Source organism: Strix uralensis, chromosome 3, assembly GCF_047716275.1.
Source record: "Strix uralensis isolate ZFMK-TIS-50842 chromosome 3, bStrUra1, whole genome shotgun sequence".
In the NCBI taxonomy this organism is placed as follows: domain Eukaryota; kingdom Metazoa; phylum Chordata; class Aves; order Strigiformes; family Strigidae; genus Strix; species Strix uralensis.
In genome coordinates, this window is record NC_133974.1 from 57,866,014 (window position 1) to 57,890,572 (window position 24,559).

Sequence of the window (24,559 nt, forward strand, 5' to 3'; positions counted from 1 at the left end):
AGAAATGGGTCATTAATTAACTCAATCAATTCTCCTTATTTAATTGAAAAAGGTTTGGTAGAAAATAACTGGAGGACTACATAATCCTTCATGCTTCCAACACAAGATAATTTAGATCTGGCAGGTTTGAAGGAAGAAAGAAATCCTGTTAGGCTCAATTCCTCCCCTCCCACCATACTCCACATTCCCTTCAAGAGGAGGAACTCTATGAACATGGCTTTCTTCCATTCACAAAGACATAAGGGTGCTGAATGCCACAGGATGTGGCATGAGAAGGGTTTCTTCAGTACATCCAGCCAATAGCACCATAAATCTTGTTGCAAGAGTAAATGTACCAGCCAGTCATTCAAATGTTAGTAAGCAAAAAGATTTATCAGTGACATCAGACAACGGTGTTCATGGGCTATGACAGTATATTTAAAATAAAGATATATGTAAAGCTAGAAGTACAGTCTTGTTTCTGGCTCTGCAATGAAGATGGAAAACAAAAACATGAACTAGAAAAAAAATGCCATGTTTTCCAAAGGGGAAACTGAATTTGTTTAAAAACAGTTTTAAATAAAAAGTCTTGCTTCAATTTATAATAAATGAGATTTTAAAGAATTATATACGAACATTTTCAAAAAGCTTCTACTACTCATAATGCTTTTTAACAAAAAGAGAAAGGGGATAAATCTGAACAGCACATTGACTTGAGGAAAAAGAATGATCGGGATTCATATCTTCTACCTTTAGAAAACAAGATAATTAATGTTCCTTCCATTGTGTTGCAATCATTAAAATCACACATTCTCTTAATTAACAATACACATAATGTAAGTACAATTAAGGGAACAAAGTATTTCATATGTTGAAGCTACCTCATTATTAAAATTCAATTATATATAAGAGGGTGTGTTCACAATGCAGATGAAAACACAATGGAAAAGAATGCAGCAGTGTTTAATATCTGTATTTCCTAAACCCACAAGGTTATCTCTTGCCTATCACATTCTTGTTTATCTCCCAGCTCCTGTAGGATTTTATTCATTCACCTGTATTTCACTGGTGTGCACTAGATGAAATTTTGACTAATGCATACTGCTTTGAGGCAAATTTCAAGACACTGATTGATTTTGATGTCAGTATAGTGTAAGCCATTTAAATTCTCTTTCCTAAATCTTTCTCTTACTAGTTTTGTACGCCAACAGAATACAATGCATTTTTATAATCTTTTGCACCCATTCAGCAAGCAAGTAAATGAGTATTATAAGAAAAAACATTCACCATGGTATTTTACACGACAAAAAGAAGTGTGACAATAATGTCAAAATATTTATTACACAAATCTGAAAATAACAAGCTAATACTCTTTTTCTATCTGTAGCAGGCTCTGTAGCTCTACAATCCTGGGGTTGATATTGATGAACATGTGACAGACTAATATTTACAATTTTCTATAATCCCACAGAAACATAAATGCATTTAGACAATTCACAGAGAGCATTGTAATAAATACTCCTTTTTCAGCCTTACCTTATACAGGCCTAAAATAAATCTGTTTCCATTGCAGTTCAAATTACGATTCTACAAAATAGATTACCTTCAGATATCTCTAATGCTAAGAAGCACGTTGTGTCTTTAAAATTAAACTGTTCCAATTTGCATATCTGAAGGAAAAGGATTTACTTGCAGAGTTTTTCCAGGTATTTTCCTGCAGAAAGCCAAACTCTTGAACAAAGTGCTGTCCTTGTTGCTTGATGCTCACTAGCATGAGGTGTTTCAGCAAACAACTGTGTGGCTAACAAAGATTCTTCTGATTCACAATATACTTACAAAAGATCTTTCAACCTCACAATATTTATGAGTTTTACTAACTTATAGCCAAAAGAAGGCACCGGGGGGAAAAGAAAAAAAAAAAAATTCAAGTGGCATATGTATACAAAATAATCAAAGAAAGGGTTGGGTTTTCTTCTTCTTTGAAGTATTCAGATGCCTATTACTGCCATATTATGATATATCCAAAAAAGGAAAAAAAAATTTCCAGGAACAGTATATGTTATAAAAGTACTCTGTTAAATGAGGGGAATTTTTGCAAAGCTGCCTATAGACCAACTCTAATCCCCTCCCACTGCCCACAGTCTATGCCTATTCTCAGTAATACTGTTTCTCCTGTTTTATATGCAAGCCAACACTGATGGAGTATCTTTGAATTTATTTTGGAGTATTGATACTTTTTAGGGATGGGGGGTTGGTTATTGAAGATAAAAAATTGGTACTTTGCTACACTAATCCAGCTAACAACACAGTATCACTAACATTCACAGAAAACTCAAGTTTCTGAATAGAGAGAACAGCAATATGTAAATGCCTGAATAATGCTTTAGGCAGAGGCTTTGAAAATATATAGTATGCATATACTTTCTTGGCAGGCTGTAAAAACTCACAACTCATGGATGTATTCACTGTACTGAAATAGTAGATAAGTTGCCTTGATACCATATAATTCATCAGTCTGGAAGAAAAAGTATGTTACCACTGTTTACTTAATTCCTTTGTTAAATTACAGAGATTCAAAGAGCTTGGCCTTGAAAGGAAGGTGGTTAAGATCTGTAGCATCACACCTTTATGAAAATTGTTCTCTCACATCCAATAACTTATAAGATCAATGGGTACACTTCTTAATTTAATGATCGGCTTTATTTCTCTGATAGAAAATTCTCTGTGTTTAGTAGGTTTAAAATTTATTACTTTGATTGTTGCTGTGAATTTTCTTCCTCTAGGATTTGTTGCCTGACAGCAATTTAAGTTCAGAATCTTCTAAAACAGAAAGAGTATTGAATTTTTTCATTAGTTCCTGTGCATCCAGATTTTTCAGCCTGTACAAAAGAGACAGACTTCAGATGTCTTTTATCAACCAATATTGACTGATTGAGAGACTTCCTGATTCTAAATAACTACAAATCTGCTTTGAAGTTGAGAGTGAACTGATAATTTGAAAAACTTTCTATACACGGATTAGGAACTGTCTAATTCTGTTTTTCTATTCTTACCTCCAACTTCTTGCCTAAAGTTTCCCTTCAATAATTAATCTTTTTCTTTTTTTTTTAAATGAGTTTAAAAGGACCTTCAAATGAATAAATCTCATCCTAGAAGGACGCAATACCTGCACTTAAAGGAACACCAGATCAGTGTCTGAAACTACTGAAGAATCCTAGGCCAAGATACTTCCAAGTTAAGAATCGCAAGAAAAACAGATTTGCATCAGGCCATTGCTTGCTATGAAACTGAGTATTTTACCTTGATCACACAGGACCTAGTCTGTATGAATGCACTCTAGGGAGCATTCTTTATAGATTGTTGGCTATGCAAAACCGTATCTAGCTTCCCTACATTTTCCCTTTGATTTCTGCTGCATGCACACCACTTTTCAGAGCGGGCAAGCTTGAAAGGGGAAGTTGACAGTAGAGCCTCTGCAGTATTGTCCTTCAGAATAATAATTCAGAATTCATACTTATTCAAAATGAAAACAATCATCCACTAGAAAATGTAATATTAACATTAAAAACATAGATAGATACATCTGTGCATTTTTGGATTAAACAGACTGTTTATATGTAGTTACACAGTAAACAAAATAATTTTAAGTCACTGATGAACAATATACATATAAAGAAAAATGTAGTTCTAAATTGCAGAAGTTGCTTAACATTCAAGCAAGCAAATCTTGAACAATAAGAGGGGGTTAGAGGATCTCAGAGTATAACATATAAGTTAAACAGATCTGAAGTTCAGCACTCAACTCTGGGTGAGCCACATGTACAAATAACAAAGTATATAGCAGTGTACATCTGTGAACAATTAAAAGAACGTGGGTTTGGTTGTACTACTGGTATTAGGTCTAGCAGAAAGAAATGTTTCTAGACAAATGTTTCACCAAAATCATTCAGTCACAGAACTGTTTGGTTTTTCAATGTTGCAGTTATCATAAACAATTAATTTTATTTCTACATAGCAGCAAAGAGAAATTTAGATATTTTGCTCTTTCTAATTAACTTTCTAAATTTTCAGAGGTATTAAGCATCTGATATTTGATCTAACTGCTGCTGAATTTGGTATTCTTGATGGAATTTGGTCAAGGAGCAAACCAACTACACAAGGCAAGGTTCACTTTACGGAACACAGATGTCTGCGGTCAGCAGTGCTCACAGAAAAGCTCACAGAATTTCGTTTCAAAAGGTATTTAAAACAAACTGTATACCTCTCATATTCAGATAATGTAGCCTAGGGTTTCTTGCAAGTCTTAATACTGTCAAATATACAGTAAGCATGACAAATTCCAGAATCATCCAGAATTCTGGTATCGTTTTAATAGGGAACTCTGAATAACTATGTAAGAATAAAAATTCTCTTTGTGCAGGCAGTTGAATTAGTCATAATAGAAAGCTTATATGTGACAATTCTGTATTATTTGCAAAAAAACATTTGTACAGAAAGCCTCACATGCTCATAAAAAGCCATTTAATCAATAAGAAAACACACTCTTATATTATCTGTGGTATACACAGGCCCATATTAAAATCCCTAGAATTGTATCTTCCTTTCTTTTACAGGAAAGGCAAAGAAAGGCAAGGGGGAAAGGGCACAGGGCTTTTGAACAATCAAAAAAAAAAAAAAAAAAAAAAAAGAGTGAATCTGTTAAAAATGAAGGTAAACATGAGGTCCTAGGTATCACTGAGATTCCAAAAGTCCCTACAGAACATGAAGCCTCTACTGAAAATTGTATTTAAATGTTTTAAAAATCTTTTCTTTTACTGTTTACTACTTGATTATTACAATATCTACCACTTTTATGTGGTAGGTTTCCACACTGAAAATGACTTTGTCAGTATCCAGCAGAAAATGTTATTACCACAGTGAACTCTAAAGCTTATCTTATCTGTGTAACAATATAGCTTCTTTTACATGACTACATGACATTGTTACATTGCTCATATGTGTACTTATGCTGCTTCACAGGGTATAGGCCTTGATAAGAGTATTGTAAGCATTCAACACAACTTCAGCACATGATCCATGTATTTGTGTACCAGTCTCTTACAGCATGGGAGTCAACTGCTTATGCAATCAGACTGAATAATTCATTTTTGTCTCGACCTTACTAGGGTTCCTAATATCATTGTAGGAGAGATCTGTTATCTTATAAAGGTAGACCACAATCTAAAAGCGAACTATTATTTTAAACTGTAAAACTTTCCCTTATCCCTAATTAAATCAAAGGGAGTTCTGCCAAGCTTTTTATGGTGTCAGTATAATCCTAAATAAAGACTAATATCTTAATTTTTCAAATTTCATCTTAGGACTTCTCATTCCTATCCAACTAGTGATTTCCTCCAAAGCAGCATTTATAACTTCTAATTTATATGACAAAATCATGTATCTCCCAACTCCAAATTTTGCCACTGTTCATCTCCTCCATGCTCATCCTTAATAGCAAATTACACTGTATCTTATGGTTATTCATACATATTATGAAACAATTTTATTGTGATATCAAAATACAAATACAGCTGCAGGAAGCTAACGTTGCAGTACTTTATCAATTCAGCTATATCTTGCCCAAGCAAGGTGTCCTGGTTCAGCTAGGATAGGGTTAAGTTTCCCCAGCAGTGGGGGGAAGCTCTAGCCAGGTTATTCAATACCATGCTGACGTCACCTCCTGGCACCCAAGCGCGGGAGAGTCGGTGAACGCGTGTGTTATGCCATCTCTCTGTTCTCACTGCTGTATTGGTAGATATCTTGCTCTGTTCATTGTTATTACTGTTATTGTTGTTGTTGGTTGTGTTGCTGTTGCACTGTTGTATTAAACCTGTCCTCATCTCAGCCCCGGGGCTTTGTATTTCACTCCCTTTGTGGGGGAGGGGCAGCGGCTGCGTGGTCTCAGACCCCGGCAGGGACTAAACCACCACACACACAAGGTTATCAAAGTTTTCCATACTATGAAGTACAATCCAGCAGATCTTTTATTTGAACTGCACAAAATATGTTAATAACAAAAACGCGAATTCAAGGATTTATATACTCAACTTAGGAAAACAGAAAAAAATGCAGAAACTAATTTCTATGTTAAAATATTATAAAACACAATATTACAAAACATGAGCATGACAGTGGGAGCATATTTTAAGTGTTCCTTCAGGTTCTAGGAATGTTTGGGATCAAAAGGTACTCTCCTTCTCAAAATAAGTTTTGGTTAAACTGATGATAGTTACACCAATACTTTAAAAAATAATTTTAAGTACAGATAAACCAAACTCTGATATAAACATTGTAAAAAAACTACTTTGTTTATTTTAGTATTTTGGTATGATTTTTGTTTTATGCATTACAATGGATGTACCACATGTTCTTTTCAATCAACTAGGCAAAATAACAACATGCAATTTCTATTACTGCTTATCGTATTACAATATATCCATTTACAAGTAATGAGATTAATCACTATTCTCATTTTGTAGGCCATTTTTCATTTAATCTTGTTATGTTAGAAAAAAAGAAGGAATTTTACCTTCATGCATAATAAAAACCAAACAATGTTATCTCAGCAGAAGCAACACATCCAAGCATGTTATACCCTATTTAGTTAATGTGACCAGAGAATAAAAAACAAGCATCTTACCTCAGACCAAAGATATGTGACTGTTCATAACTGAATAAGGAATGAATTTTAGCTTCTGAATTCAAAATTATAAGCCTGTCAATGATATCCTGCCAAAGGAAGACAAATGAAAAAAAGCCTCATGTATGATTTTATATTTTATGCATGTAATAGTTTCATAGGGATGTTTACTACAAAATGAAACCTATTATTAAAACACACATTGAAATTATTTCTGTCAGAAGAGGTGCTTTCCACCATAAAACTCAATGGCAAAAAGAAACCATACAGAAGGTTAAGGAAAAATAAAATCTCAGTTAAAAAAAAAAAAAAAAAATCACTAAACATACATCTTAGTATATCAGGTATCCCAATTCTTATTTAGTATTAAAACACAACAAAAATGTTGAACGGGTTTTTGTATGTTTGAAATGTGTATGTACCTATTTTAATGAAAAGAACGGCAAATCCTTTAGTATAATACCCTTTCTAACACTGGTCAGTACTACATTCTTCAAAACACAGCCATTTACTCTGTGTAGCAAGGCTTGGCTTGGATATTAAGGCTTACATCTTTCACCCCACAGCATCTCATGTAATAGACAATAACCTGTGGCTGCTTCCCACTTCTTCCACAAATCCAACCTAATTATCTTCCCCTCGGGTTCACTGCATATCCAAACTGCTTCTGAAGAAATTATTTCATTAGAAGACTAAGAAATGCATTAAAACATTCACTGATGTTATTGTCTCAGAGACAGATTGCTGTGCAGTGGTCAGAAGAAACAAACTACAGAGTCCTTATGGGCTTTATTTAATCTGAATTAAAACGAAACTTTTATTTTCTCCATATTTAAGAAGTATATAGTTTCAGAAACAGAAGAAGCAGTTATTATTCAACTGTTTAGATCAATGAGTCATTTCAATATAATATGTGAGAAAAGTTAGGATCTATACTTTCACAAAATCAACCAAAGCTCTGGTTTTCAACAGAGGTAAGAGTAAACACCACAAGTAAAACTGCCAGTAGCAGAAAAAAAAATCTAGAACTTGTCAAAGTAAACTGTTTTCATAAAATGCATTCTTAATTAAAATATTGCGAAACCATATTTTCCCTATTACATTTTTTTGAGCTGCAGGGGAGACAGATGTGAAGAATGCACTTTTTCCACATAGTATGTTCATAATAGTGCTGGTTTGGGCTGAGGTAATTTTCATCATAGTAGCTAGTATGGGGCTATGGTTTGGATTTGTACTGGAAACTATGTTTATAATTCAGGGATGTTTTCCTTATTGTTGAGCAGTGCTTACACAGAGTCAAGGCCTTTTCTGCTCCTCACACCACCCCACCAGTGAGGAGGATGGGGGTGCACAAAGCTGGGACAGCTGACCCCAACTGACCAAAGGGATATTCCGTACCATATGACATCATGCTCAGCATATAAAGCTGAGGAAAGAAGAAGGAAGGGGAGGACATTTGGAGTGACGGTGTTTGTCTTCCCAAGCAACTGTTATGTGTGAAGGAGCCCTGCCTTCCTGGAGATGGCTGAGCTCCTGCCTGCTGATGGGAAGTGGTGAATGAATTCCTTGATTTGCTTTGCTTGTGCGTGCAGTTTTTGCTTTATCTATTAAACTGTCTTTATCTCATCCCATGAGTTTTCTCACTTTTACGCTTCCGATTCTCTTCACCATCTCACTGGGGGGAGTAAGCAAGCAGATGTGTGGGGCTGAGCTGCTGACTGAGATTAAACCACGACAACTGTAAAATTCACAATAAAACAATTCAACTCTGACCTCAAGGCTGTTCATAAAATTGATAATGCAAGCAATTGATTTTTTGGGGAGTTTAAGCCTTTTTAGATATTTGCACATACAAAGAGTTAAATGCCATGGCATATTTCTCTGGCAACAACCTCCTCCTCTCATCTATATATCAAAGCTTGGAGACTGCAGAAGAGTAGAAAGAGCAGGCACAGAGAGAGGACCATTGAGAAAGCAGATCAAGCTCTGATTTGGGATATTAGGAAGGAAGATAATGAACTAGGTCACACACAAGGTCCAATCAGAAAAATATTAATAATAGTAACTTAATTATTACAGGTAGGATGTCATCTACTTTGAATACTTTTTTTGAATACAAAAAAATTCACCTGCTTTAACATGCTTTTCCAAAGCTACAGATCTGGAGGGTACATTCCCTTGCATATGTGTACTGTAGAACCTCTCAAAGGAAAAGCAGAGACAGGCAGAAGGGCCCTGATCCATCTGCTCCATGTTCTAAAATATTTTTGTATGGCAGAGTAACAACAACAACAACAAAAAAAAAGATCTGGCACGTATTAAGAAAAGTTTTCCTGAGGGCACAAAATAAAGATCTGTTCAGTCAACAATACAACTAGTTAGCCAAAAATACAAAGGAGGAAAAAAATGTTTAAATCCTGTGTATTTGAGAAATAAAGGGCATACAAAGATGATTAAGTTCTGTGCTTTATCAAATATAGTTCAGCAAAAATATTACAAGTCAGATTCTGTGGCAATGTAACATGATTCAGAAATACAGAAAAACAAAGCAATTAGGTCTTCTAATCAAATCTTCTAGTATCATCGAAATTGCTTTTACTTTGCTTTCTAACCAGAGTTACATCTGGTCAAATCTTCTACCTTTAGTGTTCTGCAATCACTGCCCAAAAACCTGGTTATAACAAATCTATATATGTCTGCTTAACCCCAGAAGTTTTCTGAGTACTCAGACAAAGCCATTATTTGTTAAATGAACATTAGAACTGACTATTTCCCTTCTGTTAACTACAATATCTTGGATGACTAGTTTAGGCTTAAAAAACCCACTGTTCCACAGTAGTTAAGTGAGACAAACCCCATCTAAAACATCTGTAACTGTCCAGGGAACTGTGAACAATTGTATTGGTATTGCTAGTTCTGGAAACCTAGAGAATTCCACCAAAGTCTTGAAGTGCCTCAAAAGCCAAAACAACATGGGCTTTCAAAAGTCACAAAAATCATTGCTTAAGACCTACCCCAATCTGAAAGCTCTCAAATATCTATCACCTTAAACATACATCTATTTCCCCCCACTCCCAGTGCCTCAGAAAACTTGATGACTGAACAGAACTATTCATTGGTGGACACACCAACATTGAGTGGATGGGAAAAATGGAATTTATCATCCCATTTCCTCCTGAAATCATCAAAACAGTATCACAAAAAAGAACTAAAAAATTCCTTCCAAACATAACATACACTATTATGATACACTCTGTCTAAACAACATAAACTATCACCAATCCAGAGCTTGTGCTAAGCAAACAGTTTAACACAACAGCAATTCAAAGTACTAGCTCATTAGACAAAAATCTGATTTTAACTGCCACTCAAAGCCACAGTTTAAATTTGCCGGTGCTTTGTAGATGAGAAAAAAGCCCTAATGGATTGCAGTTGGATGAACTCATACAAAATAATACTAAATACCGAAATGGCGATACTATTTTTCTTAAGACTGAAATATGTCTTAATCCGTAACTTTCCAATTAGTGATTTTTAAAGTTTGCGAATCATCTGTATTATTAAGAAAGCCTGAGGTTTTTTTGGTTTGTTTTTGTTGTTTTTTTTTTTTTAATTTTTGTTGAAATCAACAGATAGTGTGATAGAGCAATATTATATAAAATAAGAGTATATATATCTTCCAGCATTTTCCAGTATTTAACTGCATGCTCATATAGAGGTGTTTATGTATGTCACTTTTTTTCATGGAAAAACACAATTCTAACACAAGCCAGGAAAATTTAAATTAGGCATCAAATTTTACATTATCTTTAGGATTTCAAAATGAAAATTTAGGTTAACATGAAGTGATATGTGCATATACTGCCCTCATGCTGTACGTAATACAAAATGCAGAAAATTTCAAAATCTTTCAGTCAAAAGAAAAAACTTATTCTACTATTATTTTAACCTTTTCTCAGGAAAAATGTATTTAGTTTTCTTTCAAAATAAAAACTATACTTACAATAATATCTGTAGGTACTTCACGGAGTGAATACATTGGTTTATTTGGTATATCTTGTTTACTCAGGAGCTCAAAAACCGCAGGGTAAGTGAGCAAGTTTATCAGAGACAGAAAAGACTAGACAAAGAAAAAAAGGGGGGACAAAAGGGAATGTTAATCTGTTAAGTATAACCAAGTAAACATTAATAATTATTTCCCATTTACTTTAAGTTAGTTATTATCCTTTTTTGTAGGCTGAACTTGACATAAATAATGTTGCTCAGAATAAGACTGCAAACCCTGGCAGGTGTCTATATAACCTAAAAGGGCAGTATTGTCTGTGAAATATGTATTATCTACCAAATTGTACAAGCAATTTTGAAAATTATAATATTTTCATTATCATATAATTCTAAAATCCAGAGACACAGCATATTCTAAAACATGTCAGTCTCTCCAATCCTGCTACAGTAATCAGAGACATGAACTGATGGCCAGTATTTTAAGACTTTCACTTTTGTCATGATTGTTACTTACTATTTTATACTGACTTTAATGGATTCTTGGCATTGTGACCTGCCATGCAACACAAGAATCTTTTCGATCACTCATCATTTGACTAGTGTATTATACTAATTTAGCCTCACATGCAAAGAAGCAGGTATAGTTACAGTGAAAATTCACAGAAAGGTGTGTATCATCCTCTCTGAACTACAGCACTATTTTTTCCATGTCAATACAGAAGACTAAGTAATTTCTCACCTTCTGACAGCTCTGGTCAATAGGGTCAACTGGAGTAGTTTTGGGTTGGGTTATTCTCAAATCATCTTTTCCACACTCCAAAAGAGTCCATAATTCAGTTACAAGTGTCTTTATAAAACCTAAACCAAATTTTTGTTCTAATCATGAGAATGGCAAGAATACCAGAAAAACAACTTTTGTATTATAAAACATTTTATACCACAATTCTAACTCAGATTCTCAAAATTATCTACATTGTGAACTAAAATTTCACAAGATAGACTGCCTGAGGGTTACTCTCCCTGCTATTCTCAATCCTTTAGTCAAACTACCTTTCTATAGCAGCCTGCTTGTATTCAATCTAAAATCTACAGCAACAGTTTGCAAAGACTATTATACTAGAGTAGGATGATATTTATATATCTTCCATGTAAATGAGCTGCTGATGTTCTTTAACAAGTTAACTGCTACAGATCAAGGCTTAGCTAGTATTGGCTCTGTGGTTTTAAAAATACAGATTTACTATAACTCATTAATAAATTAAAACATACTACAATGAAGAGTTAAGGACTGAAGAAGTCTTTTTAAGAGAAGCACTACTAGCTGAATTTAAAATGTTAAATATTAAAATAGAAGAGGAAGGATCGCCATCTAACTCTGAAATCTCTAAATGTAAGTTATAGGCTTTATAGTATAAACTTTACGTACATTATACAACATCCTCTCAGGGCTGAAAAATCAATGCCAATTATTTTTGGTCTACCATTTGTCTTTGACACCAAGGGCCATAAGAAGCAACTTGGCTGAGAACCTTAAACAGGACAGATGGGTTACTCCTCAAGTAGATCTGCTCCCTGCTTTCTGAAAGGTCCCAGAGGCATAAATAAGAAGCAACTAACAATCAGTTTCCCTGACTGGCAGAATTTGCCTGCCTTTCTGACAGTCTTTCAGTCAAGTCATTTTAATTACACACCAGCCAATTCTAGATACTCAGAGAGAATATTCGCAACTTTTGTACCTTATGGACTTTCTTAGCAACTTAAGACAGTAGCTTTACTTTATCAGTAAGATTCTAGTATTAACATAACAACTACCTAGACTGCTGGGTTGCATGGCAACGGTTGAGTTATCTGAGAATGAATCTGAAGGGACTTTGTGGTATGGGTTGACATATGAGAAGAATTGTCAATTCAAACAATCTCAATTCCATCTCACTACTGTACAGGAATGCCAATGACATTCAGGCCTTTGCAGTTTCTTGCTCTTTGAGCAGTCAGTAACTACGGAAAAGTACATACAAATTACAGAAATCAACAGTTATTAATTCTGATCTGTAGATCAATAAGAAGCACTTGCAAATTGTTAACAACTTACTATTTAACAAATATAAATGTCTTCATGTACATACATGAAATTTCTGGAAATCCAAACCAATGATGTAAAGATCTTTCATAATTTAAGGAAAAAAAGAAAACAACACAAACAAAACCTTGCATCGAGATAAGTGAATGACTTAAAAGTTGAAAAGAATAAATTTCCATCAAGACGTCAATAGCCATTTAAGCAGATTTTGCTAATACTGTTGAAATTATTCTACTCAGTTGACCTTTTTTAGCATCTTTCTCACTGACTTTTTCTAATATGCAAGACTATAGCATGTAACTGTTCATAATAACATCATTCTTTATTTACCTGAACTCTGTAGAGCTACTGCACCCGTTGGTGTTGTTGCCATTTGCGTAACAATCACTCTATTACCAAACTCCTCATATTCGTTTGTCTGTTAGTAACAAATGGAAAAGCACAGTTTTAGTTATTCAGGGGGCATAAAACTCTCAAATGATCTCTTAAATATTGATCTTTCCTACACTTGTTTACAGAATTTAATCCACTGTACAGTTAGACTTGAAGAGCTCATAGATGTTATCCTCTACAGACTTACCAGGGTCAGATTCCAAACCGAAGACCTTTATCAAGTATCTTATCAAAATTTGAATGCAAAATACTATGGCTGAGACATGCAACATCAGCACAGAATAAAAATGTTAGCATTATAATGTTTTTTGTACAAATTCAGTAGGATGTCTGTAACATTATGGTTTTTCTCCTAAAATGCACATTAACCAACTTCTGGTTACATTTCAAGTATTGTCTAGCATAACTAGATTTCAAAACCACCTACAATGTGGTCTAGGAAAAAAATTCACTTAGAAGAAAAAAAGAAAAATATTTTTCCTAGCATTTCAAACTTTACAGTAAAAGTCAGAAAAATTAAATATATGCCTGACATTCTGAAGATAAGCAACACCCAATCAGTGTGGCACCAATATCAAAGATGACAAGCTACATTTTTAAATTGATTTTTGCAAAAATTAAGTGACAAAATAATTCCTGGATTTATTTTTTTATTATTTTCTTTCTTCTTAATTTTTTTACAATCATTAAAAGAAAGGAAAACTCTACAGACTCTGTAATGCTTACCTGGAGTTTTTTTGATAAGCTTCTGAACATAAAGTTCACACAGTCATTCATGGCACCTGTACTATGAAGCAGAAATAGTCCTTTGGGTGTGGCAGAAAAATTAAGCAAAGCATCTAACAAAGTCTCTTCCCATAACAAACTGCAAGAGTAGCAAAATAACAATAAAAAAAGATATGTAAAGAAGCACAGGAAAAAAGAAAAACTACAACTTCTACCTTTGAAAACACTTCATTCACTGGACTCTATGTTTACTCTATATGTTTACATTAGTTTAAAAAAAAAGCTTTTGGGAAAGTTGTAATATGTATTAGACTGTATTTTGTACAAACATTCAAACTCATCCTGACAAAACGACGGTTAGGCAGGAACACAGAACAGAAAGATGATGTAATGGGGAACCCAAAAGACCTATACCACCCTTAAACGTACTTACGACTTACTATCTGACTCTAGACAAGCCTTAAGGTATTAATGAGTCAGTTACAAATCAGCACAGCAGGCACAGAATTTCTCACCGATGTAAAAACACTATGAGGAACTAACAAAAACTCACATTTGAGGAGATAGAGGCTCCTGCTAGAAATTAGTACAGAATTATGAAAATAAGGAGCTATATATACACAATAGCTTCACATACTAACAGCAGTAAATGTAAGATATTTTCTACAGACATGGCATGAAGAACAGCAATTGCAAGAATAAAGTATGATAATACCCTCTGCCCTACAAAATATTCTACACCCTAAGAAGAAAAGTGAAGCAATTACATCACCTTGACTAGGTACCATCCCTGTAGGTATCACTAGACTCTCGTGATTCTGCTTCTCTAAAAGCATTTGCTTACCAGATTACTCTAGTTCTCATTTCCCATTTTTGACTCCTACCAACAAGCAGCATGCAGCTTTTCTCGTAGCAGTCAACTATCACCCCAAACTTCAGACACTTCTCCCACAGAATCCCTGCCATGTCATGTTCAGAAGCAAAAATTTCACCCAGAAATATATCAGCATGTCTTGTTCCATAGTTAAATGAAAAATCTAGATGCTCGGAGGAAATTGTAGCTTATGTCAATGGTAGCGATTAGTAACAGCCTCATCAGTCAGAGCTCTCCATCCCTAGATTTCTTTTTCCCACTAGATTGGAATTGCTATAACCAGTTCATGTGTCAACACTACAGACTAGAGTAACAACTGGTGAGGTATCTTTGCAAATTATATGTAAAATCTATGGTAAAGTATAAACAAGAATCTACTTAATTAACTAGGTTTTGCACTAACACCAACATCACCCTGAATTTTCAGGCTCAGAGATATTGTATATGACTCATCTTAATGCATACAAACTTATATAAAGGGACATTAAGTTTTACTATAAATGGGGGGATGCCTTTCACTCAATATGTATCAGGCTGGCAGCATTCTGGCTGAAAATCTTGCTACATAATATTTTGACGGTGTAGATACCATTCAGCAGAACAGCATTTTAACACCACATCAAAGCCGTAAAATAAACTCTGACAGCTATTTTGTTTTATGCTTTCTAATTCACATTTTCCTCAAACCAATTTCTGTAGTCAGAGAGAATCAACTATAAGTCAATTTTACATAGATTAGACACAACTGTGTAAGCCAAGAAAGACCTGAAAGGTCAAGAACAATTTTGTAACTGTACTGAGACCTATGCTAGGATGATTTCACTCCCTCTACCTACCACTATGCTTTTGGCAAAAAGATACAGGGTTACAAGACACCCCAACTGTGGATAAAGTAGCAATGTGTGTTCACACTTGTGCATGTGCATAAATTAAGCATCAACTTACATGTTTTTTGACTCTAGACTTATTGATGAACTCTTCGCACCAGTTACAGGAGTGGGTACTCTTTCTGAAACCAAACTCATCTGTGAAATAAAAAGTAAGTAAATACCTCCTTGCTGTTTATTTACACCATTTTTAAACTTTAGATCTTGCTCAATGTCTTGTTATATATTAAAAAAAAAAAAAGTGATCAAGTTGTAGTCTAGCCTTTCACACAGAGTACATTATTTCACTATATATTTTATTCCACAAAAACTTATTTTTTATTTCTTCCTTGGGTATAAACCTTTTTAAAGTTAGTACATATTATAATTTTTTATTAGAATTCTTAAAATAAAAAGCTCTTTCTTTTTACTTTTTAACTGGAGACTCGCAAAGCAAAAATTGGCATTAAAAAAAAAAGATTAATAAATATAAAAATGAGACTGCAATTCTTTACTCCACTTCTGTCACAGTAAAAGAAATAACAGCCTCTGGAGTCAACAACTCAACACCATATTTATTAAACAATATGGCAAATTTTTATTTCATTCATTTATAAATTATCTAAATTTATCTATATTGGCATGTACATAATTAGAGCTACAGACACAGATATTTTTATATTTGATGGCGTTTCTAATTTAAATGATATTTGAAAATAATTGATGTGAAAAACTGTATATTTAATATGAATGATTTAAGTTGTTTCACGTTTCTAGGGATAAAAAGCAAATTGCACCATTCAAATGAAAGTGAGCAGTCATTAATTTACTCTGTTGTAAATGTGATCTAACAAATACACAAAAGATTCCTCTATTAAACTAGTCAGCTGTCCTGGATCTGTTAAGTTCCCCTTTTATTATCATCTGTACAAGTTCTGTCCCACAATTCCAGCAGAACCTGCCGAAAAAAGTTGTTTCTCCAGTAGTCTTAGAACTCCAGGACATGTGTAAAAGAGGAGGAAACAAATTACCAGTCTCTCCATTAAAAAATTGTCACTACTGCTGGGACAGAGTCCACCAAAGCCCACCATTTTTGCTACACTATAAATGATAAGAGTATTTTATAAACTTCAAATGTTTTAAAATTGAATAATGACAGAAAATAATTTAAAACGTAATCAAGATGGCAGACTTGAAAATGTGACTTTCCTGTACTAACTTCTTGGTTCCTGAAGTCCTGAATACATAGATTCCACTTCAATCTCAATTTGACCTCCAAAGTGATGTGAAGAAATGGCAACTTGTCAGTGAAGTCTTTCATGATTTTTTTTAATTTGACACATTCAGCCTACCTACCTTGTATGTGTCAAAACAATGTGTTTAAATTATGTTCTACACCATAATGAAGGATTTTAATGTGCAAAGAAGTCTTTTGTGCATGTGTAAATGCTGTGGTGCTTTAGAGTAAATAACTGGAAATACCCATCAAAGGCATATAACAGCCTACATGTGATAAACATTAAACAATTTAGTTCAAGACTGACTAGTTACACAATAGGAAAGCATAAAAAGACAGATAGATTGTTGAGTTATATAAATTGCAGCATGATTCAAGTGAACTAAACTCCTTAATTCAATAAAATCCTAAAGTTCTCAATGCAAGGAAGAATGTAAGTTTCAAAACCAACATTCTCTGATGAGAAATGGAGTTTACTGTTATATAATTATAACTGTAAGTAATAATACATTTTATTTTCAATCAAAATGTATGCTTTCATGATAATATTCATATACAAAAGCAGTGAGAAATACCCACAAGCTGGTGATTTAAGTCTCTCTTCTGTTCATACTCTATCCTCATATCTTCTGTCTCAGTTTACACTGTGACTGTATTTTTAAGTTTTCTAATCATAATAAAAGCATACAGCATCTTACAGGAAGAATAGCTGTTTCATTCTCTTTCCTGTGCATTCAATCTCTCTCCCGCTTCCTCAACTTAAAAAAAAAAAAAAATTTAGTCTTTTAGCCAATGTTTTCTTCCAGCTTGGTCTGATCCTTCTCTAAGAAAATATTTTATAATCACTAGACAAAAAAAAGGAGATGGCTCAATTTTTCAGTATAAAGTGAAACAACGCAGCTAAATTTTGGTTTTCCACTAAGAGTTCTAATACCTATAGTTTAAATATGCTTTCAGTTTAGCTGGAAGCCAAGTTGAAGCTTTCTATGCTAGCCTTACCTAAATGTTGCTGTGGTGGTTTGACCGCCAGACCCAGTACAGCTGCCAATGTTATTTTAATGATTCAAACGTTTGTTTGAATTTTACTTCACTGTGAACTTTTTGAAATTTGCTCTTGGCAGTATCTGCTGTCATTTTTGCATCTCAACTAGATTTTTATAATAGCTAAAAATTTTCACACAGCATATGGCTATGAGAACAATGGAAATAGAAATGCTTTATTCACTAAACTGAGATCCATATACCTTGTTCATTAAATTTATAACAGAAAGCAGAATACACAGAACTGTTGGACCCAAGCTCTTTCATGCAGAAAAAGCATTAGACTAGCAATCAAACCAAAGTTGAAATACAGAGTCTACACTTCGTAAGATATCCAAGTACACAGGTGAGACAAGAAGTCCTGTCTGGCACTTCTCATTATTGTCTCTAGCTATTTAAGTAAATCACCATCTAACTATTTAAGTAAAATATTTGGAATGTCTTCTTTTTCTTTGTTTCTCCCACCAAAATAAACTAGTTTAATCTAAAAATTACTAAGACCACATCTCAGGAGTTTTTCCTTTCAAAATATCCCAAACCAGGAGTGAAGACAAGATCTGTGTTGGACACTGGCTATCATGACATTAAGTGACCCCTAGCATCAAGGACAATGAATGATAAGTCTATCGATGCATCTTGAGAATTCCTGGTTTAATCTTAAAGCATAGAAGTCTCAAACCAAGTTTCTGCTAGGTTCACCTACAGAAAGAAAATTTGTGAAGTAGAACTTCATTTTTAGAACAATTCGAAGCATTATCTCACTACTTAAATATAAGTAACCTGAAGTAAAGAACAACTATTACATAAGTGGAACCTCTTACAGTAAGATTTTTTTCCAACCTTCTCAATCCAAAGCAAGATTTACCTTTTTCCAGGCCTCTCCAATAGATTCATGTAAGCCATAAGGAATTAGCATCTGCAGGCCTTCACAAGTTCTGTACATCTGACGACATACAAAAATGAAAGCTCCTTTAACAACTGGCAAAAGCTCGGATCCAGATACAAGTGAAATGTCGTCATGAAGAAGTTTCTTTGTAAACTGAACAATTACATGAACAGCTGTAGGACTAGAAATAAAATAACACTTTTAAAATGTTGTTTGTAGTCATCAATAAGCCTTGAAACAAATCCTCTGACTAAACATTTAAATTTTTCTACAGAAAAAGAAACTATGGAATGAAACTGTGATCCATTATGGAAGAGCCAACTGTATTGTAACACCAGTCAGAAGAAAAGAAACGTACAACACGTGATTTTACTTTGGCTACAGGTCTACACAAAGCAAAAACGCATCCATTGTTCTTCCGTCCAGTCCACAAGGCTATGAACTACAAAGACTTTGTGTTTTTTAGGAGTCCAGTTGGGAAGAGTAACAAGATAATTGTTTTAGCTTCTGCTTAATCAGAGTTAAGGATATTACTATAAGGCAAAATTTGCCCTTGTTCTTCCTTTTTCCTATCTGAGATCTCCTTCTGAAGTCTTCTAGGTTTGCAATGCAAAGGACAACTCATTCTCCAAAATACTATTTTTTACTTCCAACCCCCCTTAAAAACATATGCAACTTCTGAGATTCCTCCACTTTGAAGATATACATTCCAAACGTTTTCATGACCTACAGCTTAGATATTTTTAAAGGCTAGTCTCAATTTTACTGCCCTCTTTCAAGTTTTAGCATCAGCTAACAATATACTACCCATAGGATCACAGAGATCTTAAGTGAGGTACAGTGTTACAAATAACAGCTTTTGATACAAGATCTGTCTCTACAAGATGTATTGAAAAGTGAATGTTACATTAAATCTATTCTTTCAATAAAATAGGTTGATTTTTAATATATATTCTGAAAACAAACAAACAAAAAACAGAGAAGAGGTGCCTTTGCCCTGAACAGTAGCACTATGAACATAATGGAACTACATTCACAGAAAGGAAAGCTCTCACATGAATACAAAAACTAAGTAAACTGTAGAAATCTCCCTGAATAAAAATATTTCTTTAAATTGACACTTCACCTGATTATACATGTCTCCCTAATACCTTCTCTAAAACACTTACTACTTTACTTGATAACCAGATATTTTACTCCAAACATAAACAAAACATATCATGTTACAGATAAATGAAAAAAGAAAATGAGTCTCATAAGACTAATGTAATTCATTAAAGTACTCACTAATGCTTATTCATTAATGCACTCTTACCTATCTTCTTTGGCAGTTTTTTCATTTTCTCCATAAAGAAGAAGAGAAAGACCATCTTCTACAGCAGCAATCCTTGCCAAAATATCAGCTACATCAATTAAAGTGGTTTCAAGACAATTTATATACACCTATTTGGAAGAAAAGAAAAAAAAAAAAAGGTAGTTTTAAATTCAGTGCTATTGTGAAAGCTATTTATTCAAGTCTGGCTTATGTATGAAGAACCTGAAGGTCACCTTTCCGATGATTGTTTAACAGCCTAAACAAAATAAGCAAACAGCCTATGCTCAAACTCCATTACAGAAATCTTCATCACAAATGGCAATAATTGTCACTTCTAATGATTATCGCAGAGGTTCAATGACTACACAGATATAGAGAACAGACATTTCTAAACTCCTTCTTCTCTTTTCCCATCATGAATGTGGAAAGGCTCTTGATATGCCATCTAGGGCTATAAGAACAATACCTGAATCGAGGTGAGAAACATGCTAACTCTCCCATTTCATAAGGAAAGTCTTCCCCACTGGAGCAAAGCGAAAGCCCTCTACCAATTTCTTATTCACTTCAGAGCACTGTATAGCCACAGCTAGGCTATAATCAAGCAGACTTGAACATTTAACACTGATTCAGACTGGGATTCAGACTGTTTGGTATGGTACTATGACTAACAAATGCACTACCCGAATTAATGTTAAATTAGACATTGCTTATTAATAAGTGAAGTCAATATTCCAATGGCAGACAATCAGAAACGGGTGATCCATGAAAAACCCGTCAAGGACTAGCAAGGGCAGGATGCTCTGCAAAGGATGAGAAGTCAGAAGACGAGGATGATAATAAGGCAGGCAGAGACAATGGCTCACCATCAGATGGGCAGGCAGTCCCACCATACCCAAGCAAGGTAAACAGACAAGGTCCAGTTATAGTAACCAGGCTCAACCAACAGTCCAGATCCCCTCCACAGTGACAAGGGAGGTCCAAGGTTAAACCAGGAAGCCAAGTCAGTGAGTCAGGGTCAGTTCCAGACACAGTAACCAGGGTCAAACACAGCCCAAAAAATCACCATACAACTCTATTTATAGTGACAAGGCAGGTCTGAGGTGAAGCAAACCAAGAAATCATGTCTGTGGGTCAAGGTTCAGTTCAATGGGACAGTAGGCTTCCATGCTGCTACAACATAGTACAAGCAAGGAATGAGGAGAAGAACCTCATCTTAAAAAACATTCCTGAGTGGAAGGTGGAGTGAGTCCACACTGAGGCTTTATTAGCAGAGCCATGGCTGGGAGGATGTCCGCTGAGGCTTCCTAGCAGAGCTTTCTCAAACAGCTCTCTTCAAGGCTGGACACCCACACCATTACCTATGCCAGCCCTAAGCCCAGGCTGCCAAGCCCAGGGGAGAGGAAGTAGGGGGCAGACGTGCCAAGGACCTGACAGTAGACAGCAGCTGTAATTCCGCAGGACTTACGCAGTGTCCTAAAGTTCCTCAGCAAAACTCTGCTCCTGCCCATATGCCTCAATAACACAGTCATGAGATAATCAGAGCGTACCTTCTCACCCAGGGACTGAGAAACACTCCAAATTCCTAGGATTTATGCATAAACATCGTTACAAAGAAGCATGATTTTCAGAGTGAGAAGTCCCATTTGGTAGCTTCCCCCTATCCACACCCAGGACAAGAGATGAACTATAGGCAACGATGAGGGAGGGGAGATTACTGTTCCCAGCAACACTTGTTAAGTATCTAGTATGTCAGAATCAGGAATAAAGCACCACTTTCCTGAAGTTGGAGTCCACCATTTAAACCTTTTCCACTCTTTTGTTATTCACCAGGGACAGATGGACTCACAAGAGAAATTATTTTTAAAATGCTATGCAATCCAGTTCCTGCTTCTTCTCTTACAGGTAGCTCTACATTTTGTATAGTGCACAGACAAAAAATAAGTAGTCTTTCTATTTCAAAGTTCAAAGGAATTTACTATTAATGGTCAAAGTAACCCAAGAGAAAAAATACAATTTTGACTTTGTTTTTTTAGTTAAAATTTTCAGTGATAGAAGGTTAAAAATCTCCCACACCTTTTATTTTTAGGTTACTGGGTATCATTGTTCAGTATTCTAAGAAAGAACATACTGTGCTGTCACTGTTTCTTCAAGTGTTATTATTTCGCTTTCCCTGTACACCACCAAAAAAAACCCAAACCCATGGTACTTTGTTTATTTAAAATGTGAATGCAATGTTCTGCACCCCTATGCTTCAGCAGCAACTCAGAGGCTACAGAGCCCAAAAGGTCAATACTGCTGCCCAAAAACTGATCCTTCTGACAACTGCTCATAGCAAGTGAGTTTCTCCTCCCCTCTCTGCTACAGATACACAATAATACTCTGCTTAAAAGTTAAGTAAGGCTTGCACTTAGATAAGTGAATTCAGAGCTCAAATATAAAATAACAGCACTGTGTTTGGTCATTAGGCCCACCATACAATCAAGGAGTCCCATATGTAACTGCAGTGCTATCCAACCCCCAACCCCAGCTGAAGAAAGATGCGTGTGTGGCCATAGCCTTCCTTTTGAGACAGGCATTGTCCAGTATTAGAGTCAAGTATTAGGATTCCTGGGTGTCTAAGAAGTGCCAATGGTTTGGCTGGGAAGCAAAAACAGTTCAAATTCTTGTAAAAGAGGAAGACGGTCACTCTGACTTGGTCAACCTTTTCTAGCTATTGGTTTGCCAGACTCCATACAAAACAATCTGCACCTTTGTTAGAACAAATATGACATATTCCAGATTCACAACACATAACCAACCTACTACAGCTACATGCATTAAATATATCCTGAACGTGACCTGTTTTTTTAAAGAGACCAGTTACTAAGTCACAGGAGGGCTTACAATTTGGTAAGAGTTCAGCTACCTACGAGAGACAGCTGAGCATGTCAGAAACAAAAAAAAAAAAAAGGAAGAACTGTTAAACTTTGCAATAATTTCTTTTTTAACCACTAATGTATAATAAAGAAGAGAGACAGTTGTATATGCTTTAGAATACCATGTGACCACAGAGATTGACTGAGGGATTACGCAGGCTTCCATCACAGCAAACCAATTAAGTATTGCCTTAGTACTGTTTTTAAATTCAACTATCAGTGTTCAAAGCATATGCAGGCTCAGTCATTTTTGAAAAAATTTGTACTAAATTTTTTCAGTAAAAACAAGACAACGTAAGGTGTTAATCTTGCAAAAGCATCCATAGCTAGCCTTCTAATACAATATATAAGTAATGCTACTGTACTAAGTACACACAGAAGAGCTAAATTATTAACATAAAATTTTTGCAGGACTATAGTTTTAAGCTTTACAGAAATACATACTTTAAAATATTTACTTGGAAACCGATTGTTTACACTTTTGAAATAGCATTGGAATATTTTTGCATAGGTAAAAATACTTTCAGGAATTAATATGAAGAGTCTTTTCTGAAAAATAAACAAACTGCACTGAAAAAATAATCAGAAGGATACTAACAAAATTCAACTTTAAGAACCCAGATGAGGTATTAAAGTTAGGAACCCAGACTGTCTTTGCAAGCATGAGTCTCAGGAATTAAATTCAAAACTACTTAGCCATTAATTTTCTCAAAGTCTCTTTACGTAAGACAGCTCAGGCTCCTCCACGGGCATTTCAGACCCTCAGCCTCTCTGTCTTGAGACTTACAGCCACCTAGATCAATTAAATCATCTCAGTCAAAACAAAAACAACAGGACAGGCTGAAACTGTAACTAGACTTTCAAGTACCTAGAGGTAGATGTTTCCCAACATTTTTATAGTTCTTACAGAAATGTTTAAAAAAAACCCAACAAAACCTTTTCTTTTTGCCAATTCAAAAAATAGTAATTTTCAATGAAGAATTACATATTTTACCTATATTAGTTATTGAGAACACTTAACCTCAAGTTGCCAGCTGAATTTGAAAATGAATAAAAGTATGTTGGCTTTTAAATAGCAGGTAGAGCAAATCAGCATCCCAAAAATATCCAAGAGACACACAAAAACATTGGAAGAAAAAAAAAATTAAGCAATATGATTTTCTCAAGGGAATGGTCTCACCACAGCACAATTCTTGCTACTATTAACAAGATTTCGGGAAAACCAAGTTTTTCAGACCAATCATGACAACAACCTATGCTATTTAAGGCATACTATAATAGCTAATGTAGAAAATACTACAGTAGTTACCATGTGACTAAATAAATCTTCTACACAGAAAATACAGAAAAAATATTCTCTAGATTTCAAAATTATTTGGAAGATTACTACAAACCTCTGTGCCGTTCAGTAAACTTTGAACGGGATGAAGTAGAGCATCTATCACTGCATCCGTATATAACCATTCAGCAGCACATCCTGTTTGATCACAAAAAACTTGCAGAATCTCCATAACAAGACTTGCTGGAGAGTAATTGTCTGGTGAACACAAGAATTATGTGTTT

At 34.7% G+C, this 24,559-nt stretch overlaps 1 protein-coding gene across 5 annotated transcripts in view; it reads right to left on the reverse strand.

Moving 5' to 3' along the window:
* TBC1D32 (TBC1 domain family member 32) overlaps window positions 1-24,559 on the reverse strand; it is an 89,191-nt gene that overhangs the window by 46,452 nt on the left and 18,180 nt on the right. For 4 of the 5 annotated variants that reach the window (XM_074862393.1, XM_074862391.1, XM_074862394.1 and 1 more), the window contains 9 exons: window positions 24,391-24,533; window positions 20,082-20,209; window positions 18,746-18,947; window positions 15,682-15,761; window positions 13,863-14,001; window positions 13,074-13,161; window positions 11,403-11,521; window positions 10,662-10,778; window positions 6,659-6,747 (listed from right to left, as the gene is read on the reverse strand). In XM_074862393.1, coding sequence (XP_074718494.1) covers window positions 6,659-6,747; window positions 10,662-10,778; window positions 11,403-11,521; window positions 13,074-13,161; window positions 13,863-14,001; window positions 15,682-15,761; window positions 18,746-18,947; window positions 20,082-20,209; window positions 24,391-24,533 — 1,105 coding nt within the window. The remainder of the gene's footprint in view (window positions 1-6,658; window positions 6,748-10,661; window positions 10,779-11,402; window positions 11,522-13,073; window positions 13,162-13,862; window positions 14,002-15,681; window positions 15,762-18,745; window positions 18,948-20,081; window positions 20,210-24,390; window positions 24,534-24,559) is intronic. The other variant, XM_074862392.1, reaches the window with a different exon arrangement.